The 16,971-nt window shown below is 41.4% G+C and overlaps 2 protein-coding genes across 6 annotated transcripts in view; one reads left to right on the top strand and one right to left on the bottom strand.

Moving 5' to 3' along the window:
* The window catches only part of adcy7 (adenylate cyclase 7), a 74,392-nt gene extending 64,302 nt beyond the window's left edge, over nucleotides 1-10,090 (top strand). For all 3 annotated transcript variants that reach the window (XM_046031904.1, XM_046031905.1, XM_046031903.1), the window contains 14 exons: nucleotides 145-222; nucleotides 1,806-1,875; nucleotides 2,006-2,103; nucleotides 2,227-2,311; nucleotides 3,393-3,530; nucleotides 3,674-3,781; nucleotides 4,233-4,429; nucleotides 4,569-4,677; nucleotides 4,853-5,011; nucleotides 5,981-6,127; nucleotides 6,390-6,497; nucleotides 6,658-6,772; nucleotides 8,352-8,476; nucleotides 8,777-10,090. In XM_046031904.1, the coding sequence (XP_045887860.1) occupies nucleotides 145-222; nucleotides 1,806-1,875; nucleotides 2,006-2,103; nucleotides 2,227-2,311; nucleotides 3,393-3,530; nucleotides 3,674-3,781; nucleotides 4,233-4,429; nucleotides 4,569-4,677; nucleotides 4,853-5,011; nucleotides 5,981-6,127; nucleotides 6,390-6,497; nucleotides 6,658-6,772; nucleotides 8,352-8,476; nucleotides 8,777-8,923 (1,684 nt within the window). In that variant the 3' untranslated portion in view covers nucleotides 8,924-10,090. The remainder of the gene's footprint in view (nucleotides 1-144; nucleotides 223-1,805; nucleotides 1,876-2,005; nucleotides 2,104-2,226; nucleotides 2,312-3,392; nucleotides 3,531-3,673; nucleotides 3,782-4,232; nucleotides 4,430-4,568; nucleotides 4,678-4,852; nucleotides 5,012-5,980; nucleotides 6,128-6,389; nucleotides 6,498-6,657; nucleotides 6,773-8,351; nucleotides 8,477-8,776) is intronic.
* Nucleotides 10,091-10,106: 16 nt separating this feature from the next.
* Nucleotides 10,107-16,971, bottom strand: part of brd7 (bromodomain containing 7) — a 12,245-nt gene continuing 5,380 nt past the window's right edge. For 2 of the 3 annotated variants that reach the window (XM_046031906.1, XM_046031907.1), the window contains exons 8-17: nucleotides 15,733-15,847; nucleotides 15,312-15,387; nucleotides 14,929-15,036; nucleotides 14,681-14,816; nucleotides 14,183-14,294; nucleotides 14,026-14,073; nucleotides 13,169-13,256; nucleotides 12,032-12,175; nucleotides 10,397-10,537; nucleotides 10,107-10,281 (exon numbers count right to left, since the gene is read on the bottom strand). In XM_046031906.1, the coding sequence (XP_045887862.1) occupies nucleotides 10,211-10,281; nucleotides 10,397-10,537; nucleotides 12,032-12,175; nucleotides 13,169-13,256; nucleotides 14,026-14,073; nucleotides 14,183-14,294; nucleotides 14,681-14,816; nucleotides 14,929-15,036; nucleotides 15,312-15,387; nucleotides 15,733-15,847 (1,039 nt within the window). In that variant the 3' untranslated portion in view covers nucleotides 10,107-10,210. The remainder of the gene's footprint in view (nucleotides 10,282-10,396; nucleotides 10,538-12,031; nucleotides 12,176-13,168; nucleotides 13,257-14,025; nucleotides 14,074-14,182; nucleotides 14,295-14,680; nucleotides 14,817-14,928; nucleotides 15,037-15,311; nucleotides 15,388-15,732; nucleotides 15,848-16,971) is intronic. The other variant, XM_046031908.1, reaches the window with a different exon arrangement.

Below are 16,971 nucleotides of genomic sequence, written 5' to 3'. Positions count from 1 at the left end.
ATTAACCACATTGCCTCTCAGCACAGCTGTACAGGACCTGAGTAACCTGCATGACCAGATGACCAGGTTTTCTAGCATCCATTCCAGTCAGCTTGCGTTTCAGTGTCTGCCTCTTCCTAATTGTCTCTGTACTTTCCGATGCAGAAACAAATCCCAGAAGAGTAAGTTTGATGAGGAGCTGCACAATGAGATGACTACTACCATAGATGAACTCAGCAGCAAGTAGGTCAAATTAAAATGTATGTATGTATGTATGTATGCATTAATATATCCATCCATCCATCTATCCACACTAACATACAGAGACAGTGTCTGAAATTGACACCCGCCAAGCACCAAATGTGGGTAAAATCTTACTCAAAGTGCAATAAAGGTTTTGTGAGTAAATGCCAATAAGAATAATTTATTTGAACATTTAGTGTCTTAGAACTGAAGAATATGTATTATGTATAGAATATGTATAGTGGAAACTATGGGGCTAAATCGGGGACAAATGTTTTGTTAATTTGAAAAAAAAAAACTAATAGAAAAACTAAAACGTGTAATTGAACATTTAAGTTTTGGTCTTAAACTTGAAAAATACAACCATATATTCAAAATAAAAATAACTGTGTTTTTTTTTTCAGTTTAAATAAAATGTTGATTATTATATTATTATAAATGATTAATTTTCATTTTTCACTTTTATAAATTTTGACATTTGAGGATAAATTTTTAGATTTTTTATGTTTTCAGAATCAAAGCAATTTTGTTACACCTTCAAATCTTATTTTCAGTTTCAGATCAGTTTTTTTTCAGTTTCAGACTTTTGTGCAGGGGGCGTGGGAGTGACACCCTAAAAAAAAAAGGCAGAAGACTCTCCTCAGTCATGTTGCCTTCAGGAACTGTTGGTATTGCGACAACTGTGACTCAATGCATGTGTGCATCTGTTTAAAAAGCTGTTTAGGACAACACGTGACACCAATTACAATGTAAGAGCAACAAACTGTGCCAGATTGTGCAGTTGTATTTTTCAAGACCAAAACTTAAATGTTCAATTACAAGTTTTTTTTTTTTCTATTAGTTTTTTTTTTTTTCAAATTAACAAAACATTTGTCCCTGATTTTGCTCCATAGTAAACCTCTTATGGTGATCACGTCTGTCTGGGTTAAATTGGTCACTATTATTTTAGTAATTATTGATTATTATAAATGATTATATTATACTTTTTTTTTCTTTCTCTTTAGTTGTCTTACATGAATAGAAAGTAATGAAACGGACAGCTTTGCTATTACCTTTGTCATTGACTATTTAAAAACACAGCTGTTTCAAATGTTTTTTAACTGGCTGTACAAATTAAATGACTGTACTGTGTATAATTCAAATACACTATACAGTATTACAGTATATAAAATATAACATACTGTAGTTCAAATTATAATTTTAATTATATCAAATTATAATTAGCCTAAATTTTTTTACAGGCCTGAAAATAAACATATTCATAAAATATTTGTATTTATTTCCATATGTTGTAATGAAAAGACACAAAATGAACACTGTAAATGGACTACATGAGTACTATAAGGAAAGTATTAAGCGTTTGTATAGGAATAAAGGAGTCTGTCCCATGCTGTTTGATCCATATCAGCGGTTGATTACTGTATTGTTAGTAACAGTATAGATGTCGACTTATTGACCTTGAAGTGTAAAAGTCTGAGCAATTATCTATTCATTCTTTCTTTCTTTTTTCTTTCCTCCCTGGTTTCTTTTTCCTCCCTCTCTCCCTTACCTCCTTCCCTCCTTCCTTCGTTCCTTTGTCTCAGGCAGTGGTCTAGGTCTGAGGAGAGTGGGAGCTTAGCGCTGTGGTTTCCAAAGAAGGATCTGGAAAAGCAGGTTAGTTGGATACAAAGCTGAAAATAGATCATTAAAAGCATTAATAATTCCACATAGTCATAAATTTCCATTCAAGCATTCTGGAGCCGAACAAGAGGTTCAGGTGTGTTCTGTTTTTCCTCTTTATAAGTACCGAGCCCTGGATTTGGCGATGTTCAAACACTATGTTGGCTGTGCCACCTTTATCTTCCTCTGCATATTTTTGGTTCAGATGCTTGTCACAAACAAGTGAGTATAAACAGATTATCCTCTGTTACTTACCATCCAAATTTATCTCAACGGGGGAAGAAGAAGCACAATGAAGATGACATTTGCTCAAATGTTTGACGGAGTGGTTCTTATCTCCCTCAGTCAACAGATGTTGGGGTTGTCATTCGGAGTGTTGGTTTGTGTTCTGCTGCTGACCCTGGCCATCTGTTTCGCAGGTCACTTACAGGTTAGTCACTATTACGCCAACATTTAACATCTAAATATTCAGGTGACTGCAGTCCTCAAACCACACCAGATGCAGGCCAGTGTCTAAATTGTGCTGATTTGTCCAACAAGTCCCACTTTGTGTAATGCTGGTCTGGCCATGACCGACCCGCATTGCATTGTATGACTCAAGAGTTTTGCTCCAATGTGGTATTCAATGAATGATGTTCCTTCTTTCTGAGAAGTCGATAGTAAATGTAAAATTCTTTATAAAAATGGAAGGTAATTCTCCATCTGTCAGTAGCCTTCCTTAAGCTTAATCCCTATGATTACAAGCAATGCACATCTACTAACCTTGTGGTGAGATTGGTAAGGCAACTGCTGTTTCCAAGGTCAAGGAATTAACTTCAAATCTCAAAATAAAATACATGTCTTCTGGGTCAGGCGGTGTGGGATTCACACAAACACTTCTGTCTCTCTTTTTTTTTTCAATTAAAGGACCTGAAACATTCTTCAGAAAACAAATGTGTCGTATTTGACCATATATTTTTCATGTTTAATAATTGCAAATTATTCACGGCAACATAAATTATTGGCATTCTCAATGCCGTTTTTAGATTTTACGTAATGCAGGGCTTTAGGCAAGTCTTGTAAGAAAACATCAAGATGTCCTTACACTGACAACAAAAAAAAAGATCAAGATGTCATAATATTACAACAAATATGTAACACAGCAGACATACAGCAGTAGGCAAGTGCTTGGTAAATGAAGGCAAGGGTCAGAGGATGTGTGTGGTGTGTAAATGTGTTTCAGCGTGGCAGAATTAGCCTGCGCGAGAATGGACACATCTCATGGAAGCTATCCCTTGCATTCTCTGTGCTGTTAACACTTTCTATAGCGCAACCTCTTGACTTGGTGGATGGCGCCTGACATTGAGTCCTTGACATGCAGAGGCCACTTCTTCCAGACAGATTCTCTCACTGAAAATAGCCAGCACCGAGTCACTCACACATGATGCCTGAAGATGGATGTGTAAAAGCCACATGCTCCTCAGCCCTGTTTGAATTCCATCTTTCTCCTCACTTCCCTTTGCGTTCTGCAGCGCCTGTTTCCAGAGAAGCTGTCACAGTGTCAGTGGCTGCCAGCTGTGTCGGAGGCCGTGGTAAAGCGGCCGTGTGTGCGCCTCCCCCTGGCCACCATCACTACTGCGGTCATCATTATCTTGGCGGTGTTCAACCTGGTAAGACTACGCTCGCATGTCGAGTGCTAAGAGAGGGTCATTATATATGCTGTGCTATTTCTAGCTGTGCGTCACAGCTGCCATGCCAAACTTCAAAGCATGGCGTCCGCTGGTCAGTTAAATCTTTTTTTATCCCCCTGCAGTGCTTCGTCCAGACACGTGTGACAGATTGTTCCAGTGCTATTGCCGACCCGCCTTACACAAATGATTCCCGTGAGAAGGGATTAGAGAGAGAGCTCTTCTACTTGCCTGTGCGTGATGGATTTGTTAATAGTAGATGATATTGAAATGGCAATATTTCATGTTTTTTCATATCAAAAGGGATTATTTGCAAATATATTTAATAAAATGTATTTAATGGAGTACCAGAGAAGACATGTGTGCATCACCATAACTTGAGTTTTAAGCATTTTCAGTGTTTATGATTTGTCAAAAAGTATACGTAAACAATTAATAAATGTTTGATAACACAGTATAATATAGCTGTAATATAAAATAAATATAAATTTTATATTCATGTAAAATATGAACACATGTTTATAGTAATTACAACTATGATATATCATATTTTCTGTTTTTAGACCAGTTACAGATGCTTCACAGCATCATAAATAGGGGTTGTTAAAATAATTTGTGACTAGATTTGTTGCCACTGTTATTTGACCCTGGTCTAATTCCATCTCTCGCCTTTCTTTCCCTCAGTACTCCGTGTACTGCTGTATCCTGTCGCTCATTGCATGCGGAGTCTTCCTCCGTGTGAGCTTTGAGCTCAAAGTGCTCTTCCTCTTGCTGGCATCCACAGCCTACTACGTCCTCATCCTCAGCACCAAGAGGGAACTCTTCGTGGAGTACGGAAACATCCTCTACACTGAGATCAACAGCACCTGGAACTGCAGCAGGTGGGGCAGAATGTAGAAAGTAAATCAGAGCAGTATATCTTATCAACAGAATAAGTCCGAGTTCCATAAAAATACATTACATTTATTAATTTAAAGAAATGAGGTCCAGCCACAAATTTTCTGTTTTTTTCTACACCAGAGAGGATGGATCCATCCTGAGAGGGTTAGGGCTGGTTAAACACCCCCAGGTGATGAGCTGCGTTTACATCACCCTGTTCCTGGTCACTATGCTCATCATCTCACAACAGGTAATGACAATCTTCATCTCTCTGTCCTGGTTTCATTTCTTTCCCATTTTTATTCAATTCTCAACATAAATAAATCAACAAGGCTGCATAAAATCCAGGATTATTCCAACACAAATAGTTTTGTTATGGTTTCCTTTATTGTCTGCCTTAACCTCACTGTGTTTGCGTCTGCCAGAATGAGTACTGCTTCCGCCGGGACTTCCTGCTAAAGTATAAGAACCGCACAGAGCAGGACGAGATCGAGACCAGGGAGAACCTGAACCGCCTGCTGTTGGAGAACGTCCTGCCGGCCCATGTAGCTGCACTGTTTGTCGGGGAGAATAAAAAGAATGAGGTGAGGCTAACACTCACACACTTTAGTGTGAGTGAACAGTGAACAGTGCAGTGAACCCACAGCTTAAGTGTAATTTTGTGAAATGGAAACAATAATGTCAATATTTATCACCACTTGCTGATGTACTGTTCAGTAAAAGTCAGTTCATCTTTACGTTTTTGACATAAGGGAAGCTGTTTTCTTCATCTCTTAATGATATCATAGTTCTCAGGACAGAAATCCGGTGTCTCCCATGATGTTTATGTTGTGTAACTTCTAAGAGGAGGCAAACGTTTTATTTATGTATTCAGGTCATGTGCATTAACTCAGCTTTAAAAAAAAATAAAAATGGAGGCAATTATAAATGTCAGCGGGTGCGGTGTCATTGCTTGTGCTTAAGGACAAAAGCAGAGGGAATTTTTCTTTCTCTCAAGTGATACATGATATTGTGCACACAAGGTCATCAGGTTAACGGCGACAATGGCTTTACTGTAAAGGTGAAACATGACACGGACCATCACATTACATCACTGGACATATGTGAAAACCCAGGGTCTATCAGAAGTGGTTCTGGGCAGCTCTGATGTCTAGGAGGGAGTGTCTTGCTTTCGCTCTGTGGCTGCTTCATCTTACATGTGCTAAAACTTAGAGTTATAGTGTGGGGATATTCTTTCAGACGTGCTAAAGTTATAAATTATGCAGTAATTTTATAACTTGTTTGGAAATACTGAAAAATACTAAATAAAGTTTTGGGGGGAAAAAGGACCTTCCTTGACTTTGGTGTAGCATTTCTAAAGAGTTTTCTTGACCATTATTAGAATTCAGCTCAAAAGATGAGATGTCCGTCAAACATCGGTACAAACATAACTCAAGTTAAGGGGGTCTGTCAGAAAATAGCACCTAAAACTTACATTAAAGCCTAATAATCCCAGCATCCTCCTGGGTATTAACTGTGCTATTTTGTATTGTGGGCTTTTTTTCCCCTGACAGGACCTCTACTACAAGTCCTACGACTGTGTGTGTGTGATGTTCGCCTCAGTGCCGGATTTCAAAGAATTCTACACCGAGTGCGATATCAACAAGGAGGGCCTGGAATGCCTGAGGCTCCTGAACGAGATCATCGCTGACTTTGACGAGGTCAGGAAGTCAAAGGAGGAGGATCTTTGTCCCTCAAATTTGTTACCAAGTACTTCTCTGTGACCGTTGTGTCTTTAAAGCCCAATACCGTTATCGATGGCTCTGTTTATACTCTGTTTATCCAATTCCCAGTGTTAACCACTTGGACGAAGAACAGGAGCTAAATCACTAAAATGTAAACAGGAATAAAAATTGTAAATGATGAAAGGAGGGATGAGGAAGATCCCCCACATCACTCTCTTGTTTTTCTCTAACCCAACAGCTGCTGTCCAAGCCAAAGTTCAGCGGCGTGGAGAAGATCAAGACAATTGGCAGCACCTACATGGCCGCTGCAGGGCTTAGTGGTACGCCGGGTCAGGAGAACAATCAGGTGGAGTAGCTACTGCTTCAGACCAGGGTCAGACCTGGGTCAGATCGGCTTGGTTAACTGTTTCTTAGCAAGCCACCAGCACACTTTTTAGCATTATTAAACAAAATGCGTAAAGCTTGAAGCAGTCATAATGAGGCTGTTGAATGATATGTTCTTTCAGGACAGAGAGAGGCAGCAGGCCCAGATAGGGAACATGGTGGAGTTTGCCATCGCTCTGATTGGCAAGTTGGATGGCATCAACAGACATTCCTTCAATAGCTTCAGGCTCCGCGTGGGTGAGTGTGTGCAGCTGCTTGGCAGCTTCAGCATAAACCTTTCATTTACTGGATACTGCACTGCACTGCACTGTACTGTACTGTATCTAGCTCCGTTAGGATTGACACACTGACCCAACAGGTGCCGTAACCCAGAGGGAACCTGGCGTCCTTGGAACCTTTAACCTTGGACAGGAATGTGAATCATGTGCTTTGTCATTGCCTATGATGTGGAGGGTCTAGGAGTTTATTTCAAATTTCAGTCATAAATTTGTGATTAGTACCTTAAGTAATATACAAAGTAAATGTTATGCTCAAGCCAGTTGAGTGTCTGAGAAACTCAAAGCCATGCCTATTGTGTCTGCAATCCTCAGTTATTCCCCCTCAGTTGATTCTGAGCAGACATCTTGGATAAAGGTTTTGGTTAAAACATTTACATTTCTTGGGAGATAAAAACGTACTTAAGGGATAAACACAGACATTTTGCACTGAGTGGTATAAACCTCCTTTAGCAGAAGGCTGTCCTTATCAGCGACTTTGAAAGAAAACCCACCAACTTCCATTTTTGAGATGCATGTTTATTAAAAAAGCAGTTACAGTGATTCATCTGCTGTCCATTTCATGAGGCTTTGAACTATTCTGCGGTTGATAAATTGGTCTCTGCAAGTGTGAACGGTTTCTTAAATTACTCTTAGTTACAATTGTTAGCAGTAGAATTCAACGTAGCCCTGCATCCTTGTAAATGGAATACAGCAAAACTGTTCTCCACTCCTTATCTAAATAGTGAGTCTGTGTAAAGTTGCTGAACTGCAGCCACTGTGGCCACAAGTGACAATTACAGGATAATAGTTAATGCTAACACATAATGTAACAGTAACACCAAAAAAGAAGAGTCATAAAGGTGAGGAGGAGAAGAGACTCAGCAAAATTGAACGTTTACTAACTTTTGCAAACAAAAGCTACTGGTCACCAAGTAACACCAAGTAACACCAAGTAAACCTGTAGCTGCAAAACCATTTAATATGTTGAATTGAGTAAGGTTTTGTTTAATTTCTTATGAATTGTCATTTGTAAGATGAAGATTATGTCCTTTTGTTCTATCATACGTTTCTTAGTCTCTCTTTAAAGTGCTGTGAGGTAAAATACTTTGATAAGCTTCCACATGGATTTTAAATCTAAATATTCTCAAGGAATTGGTAACACTCAAATGTCTTAATATATATTATATTATATTAATATATAATCTTTCTTGTCTTTGTTGGCTGGGTCCTCAGAGAAGCATCAGAGTAGTGTTTGCTGTTTCGCAATTCACTGCTATATCTTTGAGAACAGCTACATTATTGTCCAAGGCCTTCTCATGCAGTGTCTCTTCCTGCACAAAAAAACCTATGTTAGACTGCTCGTTCATGTCCTTGACTAAAAGCCATGAATGAAAATGTTTTTTATTCTGGCAAACATTTCACCTTTTCTGGTAGATCTCGTAAGTGCAGCCTGAGATCTGCAGATGGATGACTAATTTTTTCCTCTTTAATCTTACATTTCATCCCGTCTTTTATTACTCTATACCGAGTCAGACTCCAAACTTGTTGTTTTTCCACAGGCATTAATCACGGCCCAGTGATAGCTGGAGTGATCGGGGCGAGGAAACCTCAGTATGACATATGGGGCAACACGGTTAACGTAGCCAGCAGAATGGAGAGCACTGGGGAGCTTGGAAAGATCCAGGTACGTTCAGCATAGCCTGAGATTTCATCCGGTGTTCTGAAAGGTCAAACGGTCACATGTCACTTCTCACATCATTAGTACCCCTAAACTTTGTGGCCTGTTGCAGATCTCAACACAATCATGGCTGGGTTTAGAAAGATCCAATTTACTTTTACTGCAAGGTAGTTCTCACAATGGACTGTCATTTAATTTGGGTCTCCAGCTGTGGTTTAACATCTGTGGACTATTTAGCAGCAAGACATATAAAATGTTGAACTTGTAGCTGCGGTTGTGCGTCATGCGTTCTGTGTCTACATCCAGGTAACAGAGGAAACGTCCGACGTGCTGCAGAAGCTGGGCTACTCGTGCGAGTGTCGGGGATTAATCAACGTGAAGGGGAAAGGAGAGCTGAAAACCTTCTTTGTGTGTACCGACATGTGCAAGCAGCAAAGTATGGGGTTGAGCTGAGGCCAGGCCGCCACAGCCAACAGAACGGGAGACTGTCTCGTGTACACAAGTCAAGAGTTTATGGACTCCTTTGTGCCCCAAGTGTTGAGGCAGAACTGACTGTAAAACAGCTGTGATTTTGCTGCACATTAAGGACTAAGTGCTGGATGTCGCACTGAACCAACACTTTGTACTCTGGACCTGTTGGACGGACCAGAAAGGTGGAGAGATGGTCAGTACGTACAATTGCCATCTTTTTTTTCTATTCATGAACTCATTTACGTCCTGTGATCAGTCACTTTTGTACTTTTTTGTCTTTAACTTAGATGTTGTTGGTGATAGAAAAACCGTGTACTGTACTAACAGCAAATACAGGTGTGTAGTTTTTGAAGACCTCTTCTGTCTTTTAAAAACAAAACAATAGATTCTGTTTGGATCATAATTTGAAACCAGTCTGGCTTTCCTGTTTGAGAAGGGATGGACGCTCTGCTCTGTTACTGTGTAATGAGCGTGGCATATGTGAGCCGTTTTCATATGAGAAACGGGCTGTACAGGAGATTTAGAAAAACCTGCTCCTTTCTTTCACGTAACGAATAAAAGTAGTAAGTTTCACTTTTTGGCTAAGCTGAAAATCCTTAAGTTACTGCATCGTCAACCCCCTTTGACTGCCCAATAAGTTTAGGTTCTGGTGTTAACAACTCTATATGTGAACATATTTTAGGTTCCAGCTGTGTATTTTGGCCAGAGTAACAACTGTTTAATATTACATATGACAAGATATTTGCTGCGTTTCAGGAGGAAATAGAAAATCAGTGTGCTGTATGTATGTCATCTGTTTAACTGTTTATCCTGCTTGTCTGCATATATGCTGCAATGAGGGAAACTTGTGACGCTCTCCTCCTTGGTGTCTTATTCTGTGTGATCGAACAACCTGCCTCCTATGAATGTTTTTCTGGCTCCCGCTCAGATCATCACCTGAACAGATCTGGATTGCTCTCTGTGTCTCTGAAAACTTGATTAGTCTTGTGGCCTTATCTTTTTCAGACCATCATCTTGTTTATAATTGTGGTTACATAATAATAATAATAATAATAATAAATAATGTATTTGCCTTTATGTGAACAAATGTGACAATGAATTTTGTACAGTAACAGAATGTAATAAATGTTTGCAGTTTGTCATTCAGTATTTCACAGCAGCCAAGTTTTATATATTAAAAAAAGGGTTTATTGATTATAATGCATACAAATGTAACACAAAAAGCACCTTTCATACAAAACTCAAGTTATTAAGGTGTTTGGAATTTCATTACACAGTGACAACTGGAACTGCATCCCGACACCTGGACAACGTCTCCATTGGTTCAGCCATCTCCTGCACTGAAAACATTAAAATCTATTTTTAAGTTTGGAATTTACATCCAAAATTCAGCACACAGAGAACCAGAAATGTTTTTGCATATTTTGATATATTCAAGTGAAAAACAGTATTTACCTGTTGTGAGGTCAACGAAGGGCTCAGGTGGTTCTAGAGGTACAGCAATGCCCATGGCCTTCCTGACGCCGTAGATGCTGCTGACGTCACATGGGGCCACTTGACCAGTCAGTTCCGCCAGGTTCCCAGTCACCTTCTCAGCTACAGACAAAAGAAGAGACAAAAGAAGAGTCAAAAGGATATATTGTGTAAAAGTGTGTTATTTGCATTGTAAGAACAGACAGCCAAAGCCAATCACGGGTGATAGGAGTCAGCGGTGGTTGAAGTCTCCCTTCTGCTTATCTTTGCTACCTTTAGCCAGAACATTTTACACAGGAAGTTCAAGTAGTAGTTTGACATGTCCAAAAGGCAACAGCCTCTAAGATAATTAACACATTATATCTTGTCTATTTAGTTCAACCAAAAACCAAAGTATAAAAACCCCAGGATGTGGTTTTCACAGAGAGAGAGGGTAGCAACGTCCTGAAGTCTCCGCTGGTTGCCTGGCAACCTCATGTTTTTTTGTACTGATTATGATCACCATACACACTTTCAGATCTCCATCCAGACTAACCAAGCGGCAACCTCCAGGGCTGAAAGATGAAGCAAACACTAAGTGCCAAAAACTGCAGTTCATCAAATGGCCACTTGAGGCTGGCTCCAAAAGCCCATCAATCCCCATAAACTGTTACTGTAAAGTTGTTAAAATGTCCAGTTTTATACAGTCTATGGCCCAATCCTAAGCTCTACCTTAAAGCCTAAACCCATACAGATTTAGTTGACATCACCTGGTAAGTGCGAGAGGCTGCAAGGGCCCGAAATGGTATAATGAGACAGCACTTTCACTTAGCAACATATCGCGTTCCCTTGATAATGCAAAACCATGGTATGTACAATTGTGGCTTTGGGACTTTTAGACTTTACTTTCTTCACGCCCAAGGCACAGAAGGGACCGAGTGTCTGAACATATTCCAGGCTCTTGCCTTACAGAGTGGACCAGAGGTGATTAATCAAAACAGCATTATACACTAACATGCAAACTTCTTTTTTCTTGCAGTTGCTCTTTCCATGTTGGTTTACCTGTTTTTAATGCCTCCAGCTTCCCCTGGTAACCCAGAAAACATTTTAACTTTACAACACTATAAAGTGTGGGTTATTCCCTCCGGCTCAAAGTGTGTGAGAGAGCCCTCATGCACTTGACGATTTGACGGTGGGGCAGCCCTAAGCCCTCACAGCCTTACCAGGAATGTGCCTTAAAGTCCCTGAGTGTGGAGACTGGGATTCAGACTATAATTCTAACACGCCTGACCACGTCACATGAGCATTCATGTACACTGGGCATGCACATGCTGGTTTTAATAGGAAGCAGATTATCAACTCTGAGGTTGTTTGCTTAGTTACAGAAAATACATTGAACAAAGAGAAACAATGGCGAAAAGTAAGACCAAAGATTTCTTTGCTTGGACCGACGAGGTGGATCCATGAGTATAAAGCAATCAACGCGACGAATCAGAGAGACACGTTGTCTGACGCTAAAATAAACACCGCGCCTGTGTAGGATCCCTGTTCAAGAGGTAAATGGAGTGTTGTTAGAGGTCTACAGGTGTTGGGTTGAGTGGAGGAATAAAAGGGGATCATGCATCGAGAGGCTCTTACCCAGCTCCAGCTCCTTGGCAGTTGGGGCCAGTAAGCAAATCATGTTAGGTGGCTGCTTGGCGCTCAGACGCTCCCTCTGAGCTTCCTGCAAGTCACGCAGGAGCTTTGTAGTCTCGTCCAATTTCTGCTGGAATTGCAGGGCCTCTGTGACAGACAGAAAGAAAGAGTTAAGTTAATGCTTCCTCTGGGCTCCTACAGTTACCTTGTGGTAGCCCCTCCTGTCCTCAGTTACATGCATTAAACACAATACAGCCTTTCTTTCTCAACCCTGATGTGGAGCCCTCTGTCTTACAGTTACATTAATGTGCTGAAAGAGGGGGAGAAAAAAAAAGTTTGATGGGCTGTTGGAAAGATCTAAGAGGACAGATAATGGGATGCTAAATGGCTCATCTAACTGCTTCAGATGAGGGCTGTTTTTTTTTTGTTTTGAATTACCTCAATGGCAACAGCCTGTAGAGCGCAATTATGAATTTCTTTGTTCACATATTCCTTTGAGACGGCGATAAAGCAATCGGGGAGGGCAGGAGGTTCAGAAATCTGTATCCTGCTCTCTGTGTTGGCCGGATCATGTGTGTGATCTTCCGTGAGAGTGGGTTCAGTTGTACAGGTTCATTATCAAAATGATACACTCGTTACTGTGGAGCTGAAAATGTTTTGCTGTTCATCTGAATGACTTCCTTAGTTTCCTGTCTGATACCGAACTGACAAAGCTACGAGCCTTTTGATGTGTGACTTCATCTGGTCCTCGTGTGTATCCTGTCTATGTGGCAGGTTTCTACTCATATTACATGCAATGTAACCAGAGCTGAGGAAAAAATCAGTTTACAACAGTTTAGATAAAATGCCAAATATTCTCTGGTTCAGGCTTCTCAAATGTAAGGATTGTTTTTTATTTTGTACTATTCTTTAACACATTACAGACTAAATGGTTCCTGCACACACAGTCTACTGGAACACCAGTCTCACTGGTAGTTTATAGGTGTATAACTCCCCCGATTCAAGACCTTTGTAAATGCACATTTTAATAACTTCTAAGGCATTTATGAGGGAATTGAAGTGAACTTACTTTCCAGACTTGCATATACATATATTTTAAATGATCAGGGTAACATCAACTAAGTCCGTCAGAAGTTTTACCCCTAGAGAGCTCCTCAGCCATCTGCAGGCCTGCAGCAGTGTGCAGGAAGTCGAGCCTGTTGCAGTTGGATGCTTCGGGTTCAGCTACCTACAAGAGACAAGGGGGGAGGAAACAAAATGTTTGGCCAGATTAGAAAAACGCATTCCACACCAGACAGCTGACACATCCAGGGAACATCCAAGCCTTTAGAAGACTCTTTAGTCACGCTGCTTCTGCGCTCCAATAAAATCAAACCTAATGAAAAGCTGCAACACCCGGGCAGGGGATGAGAGTAAACTGGAAAGCGGCCAAGAACAGCAAACAGCCAGGACAGAGGGTTGCTGTGTGCCTGATGGAGGGGCCTGTGCTTTGGTTTCCTCTGCTGCTCTGAGGAGCGATTCAGCCGCGCAGCCAGCGGGCACTGAAAGAAAACACGGGCCTCTCCAAATTCTCCAACAGCGAGCTCTGAGCGAGCAGCCCTGCCGTGTTTTGAAGGGAAATGTACTTTCCATGCGTGGATGGATCGCAGATAAAAGGCAGGCCCCTGCTATGTTGACACAGCTGGTTGACGCAACAACCATCTGCAGAGGCCATCTATGACGACAAAAATGAAATGAAAACATCCACACACGAGGTTAGGGTGGAAAAAAAGACGTAAAGAGCACGTGCTGCACGCCAAACAATGGCACAGCAGGAGCTCTTCTTCTGAACATCACATCCAACGCGATGAGGGAGACAGGCTCCAGTATAGAGTTACATAGCAAACGCTGATATTCCCAACGTCTACTTCCATTTGTACTGTACGGTGATACACACAAGTTACAGAAGGTATTTATCCCTTTTTGTCATTCAGCTCCAGATTTGTGCCAACTCTCACCTCCATGTCGTCCTGGTCCTCTTGTGTATTCGTTACCTCCTCAACCTGCTGGACAGGAACAAATAATAATAATTCAGTGAATTGGTACTTGGATTTCTGTCCTGCGTTGTTTAACACATTAGCAGCAAACGTCTGGAACAGTTACGGTGTCACTTACTGGCGCCGTCTCCTTCAAGGTTTTTGAATGCTCGCCGTTCGTCATTGCATCCAGAAGATTGTCTGCCAGTTTGTACACATACTCGTCTGATTTGGCCAGGAACTCTGACAAGCTGCCAAACACACACACACACACACACACTTGATTGGATTGAGGAGACAACACAGTCAGTCACTGAGCAGCAACAATAACCACAGAATAAAGTCAAGCTAAATATGATACAACTCACGCCTTCACAGTAATCAGTGAAATTCTTATGTGATGAGCATCCTAGCAGAAAGGCCTAAAGCACCATGAGAAAATCATACACGACAGACGGAGGATGAAACTGAAGTGTAAGAAATGATGGGTTGCAGTCAGGTTGAGGCCCAGTCTGGAGTGACAGCCCCAATCCAAAAAAAGACACATCTGGAAAGTAATCAGCCAGGAATGCCCAAAGTGACGTTTTGTGAAAATGCCACAGAGCTTTGAGTGCGTTTGTGGCCACGCGGCACATACCTGTCTGAGCCCTGCAGACTGGAATCCTCGCCATAAGAAGTGTAGATAAGGTCGGAATCATCCTTGCTGATGTTGGCGAAGCTGGAGTCGTAGGTGGGTGCGTAGGAGGTGAACGGGCCGTAGTTGATGTAGGACACTGTGGGAAAGTGTTATCAGTTCTTTATCTGCCATGTCGAGCTCAACCAGCAGGGAGGAGAGGCCTTGATACTAGTTCTTATTAAAAACATGAAGTTGGAGCAGCACAGTACCTGGAGTAATCCGGTTCCTCTTGTCTTCCCTGAAACCCTGCAGGGTGTTCACGCCGCTCTGCAGCCGATTGGACATCATGCCCAGTTTCACAGGGCAGTAACCGACATCTGCAGCAGGAAACATTTGGTCAACTTTCAGAAGTTCCCTCTCCGCCTCATTTTGTTAATTAATCCAAGATCTGGGGCTGCAATTAACTTTTATTTTTATTATCAATCAGTCTGCCAATTAAAAATTTCCATCACAATGGGCCAGAGTTCTAGGTGACATCTACAAATAGAGTCCAAATCCAAAGATCTCAAAATCTTAATAATTGCCTTTCTGTTGATCAACTGGATTAACAGACAAATCATTTGAGCTTTATTAAGATTCCAGACGGACATACCTCCCACTGACGGATCTGCTGGGTTGAGGATTGCCAGAGTGGTGGAGCCATCAGACTTCCGCCTTGCAAACTCCAGCTACACAACAAATAAGTTACAGGGCTTAAAAAAAAACACCTTTTCAAAATAAGAAATGAATGTGTTGATCCAGAAATGTGTTGTGGTTAAACATTTGGGATGGACAAACATTAGACAAACTTCTACTCCATCAGTGACCAACAGCACCACCCAGATAACTCTGAGGGGCAGAACCTCTCGTGACCTCATGTTAATCCTTCCAAATGTCTACAACACCAAGTCCTCTATTAGGCTAAAAGTATGGACATTATCTCAGCTGAGGGCTTTAAAAGTAGATCGGTGGAAAGAGCAAGACTCGTGATGTTTTTAAGAGGATGTGTGTGAATATGAACACTGCTTTCTCACATCACACTGCAGCACTCTGTTGGACAGCTTTCCTCCAGACTCTTCAATGACCTTGCGGATTTCCTCAAGCTCTTTCTCTGCCTTTGCTGCTTCGTCCTTGGAGTCCTTGTCCTGTCTGCAAATGAAAGACATATTGAAAGACAGCGGATAGAGACACTTTGGCCGTGAAAGTTGTTTTTTTTTACGCACACTGCAGCAAAATACTGCAGGGGAGAACACCTGCGTGAGTGCTTCTGCCTACGTTCCACTTTCATTCCTTTGCTAATAATCGTGTACGTGTTTCGCTGATGTCAAAACATACCATCAAGATTTTAATTACAATTCAATTTTCAATTAAATTTTATTTATATAGCGCCAAATCACAACAACAGTTAGAGAGAGAGAGAGAGAGAGAGAGATGCCTCGACCGGTTGGGGTGAGAGAGCGAGAGAGAGGAGGCAGCATACACAATAAACTAAATGAAAAATGGTACAGATATTTATAGTAGTGTTAATGGTAAGAGTCGTAATGTTAATGATTATAATAACAATAGGACTAGTAACAATAGATGTAGCAGAGGGTGTCGAGCAGGAACATGGGGGCAGCAGGTGACTCGCAACCACAGATCCAGACTCCACAGCTCCAGAGCCAGAAAAGCTCCAGGAAGTGATAGGAGGAGAGAGGAGAGGGACGAGAAAGCAGACTACCAGAAAGGGGAGAAGTTGTGTTAGTAACATGCAATAATGGGATGAGGTTGCATACAGAGGGAGAGAAAGAAGAGGAGAGAGGAGCTCAGTGCATCATGGGAAATCCCCCTGCAGTCTAGGCCTATAGCAGCATAACTAAGGGATGGTTCAGGACTCACCTGAGCCAGCACTAACTATAAGCTTTATCAAAGAGGAAAGTCTTAAGCCTACTCTTAAATGTGGAGATGGTGTCTGCCTCCTGAACCCAAACTGGAACCTGGTTCCACAGGAGAGGAGCTTGATAGCTGAACGCTCTGGCTCCTAGTCTACTTTTGGAGACTCTAGGAACCACAAGTAACCCTGCATTCTGGGAGCGCAGTGCTCTGGTGGGGTAGTAAGGTACTATGAGCTCTTTAAGATAAGATGGTGCCTGACCATTGAGAGCTTTGTAGGTAAGAAGAATGATTTTAAATTCTATTCTGGATTTTACTGGAAGCCAATGCAAAGAAGCTAAAACAGGAGAAATATGATCTCTTTTCCTGGTTCCTGTCAGAACACGTGCAGCAGCATTCTG

This window comes from Micropterus dolomieu, linkage group LG20, assembly GCF_021292245.1.
Source record: "Micropterus dolomieu isolate WLL.071019.BEF.003 ecotype Adirondacks linkage group LG20, ASM2129224v1, whole genome shotgun sequence".
Lineage (NCBI taxonomy): Eukaryota > Metazoa > Chordata > Actinopteri > Centrarchiformes > Centrarchidae > Micropterus > Micropterus dolomieu.
This window is presented reverse-complemented; position numbering and strand designations above follow the sequence as displayed.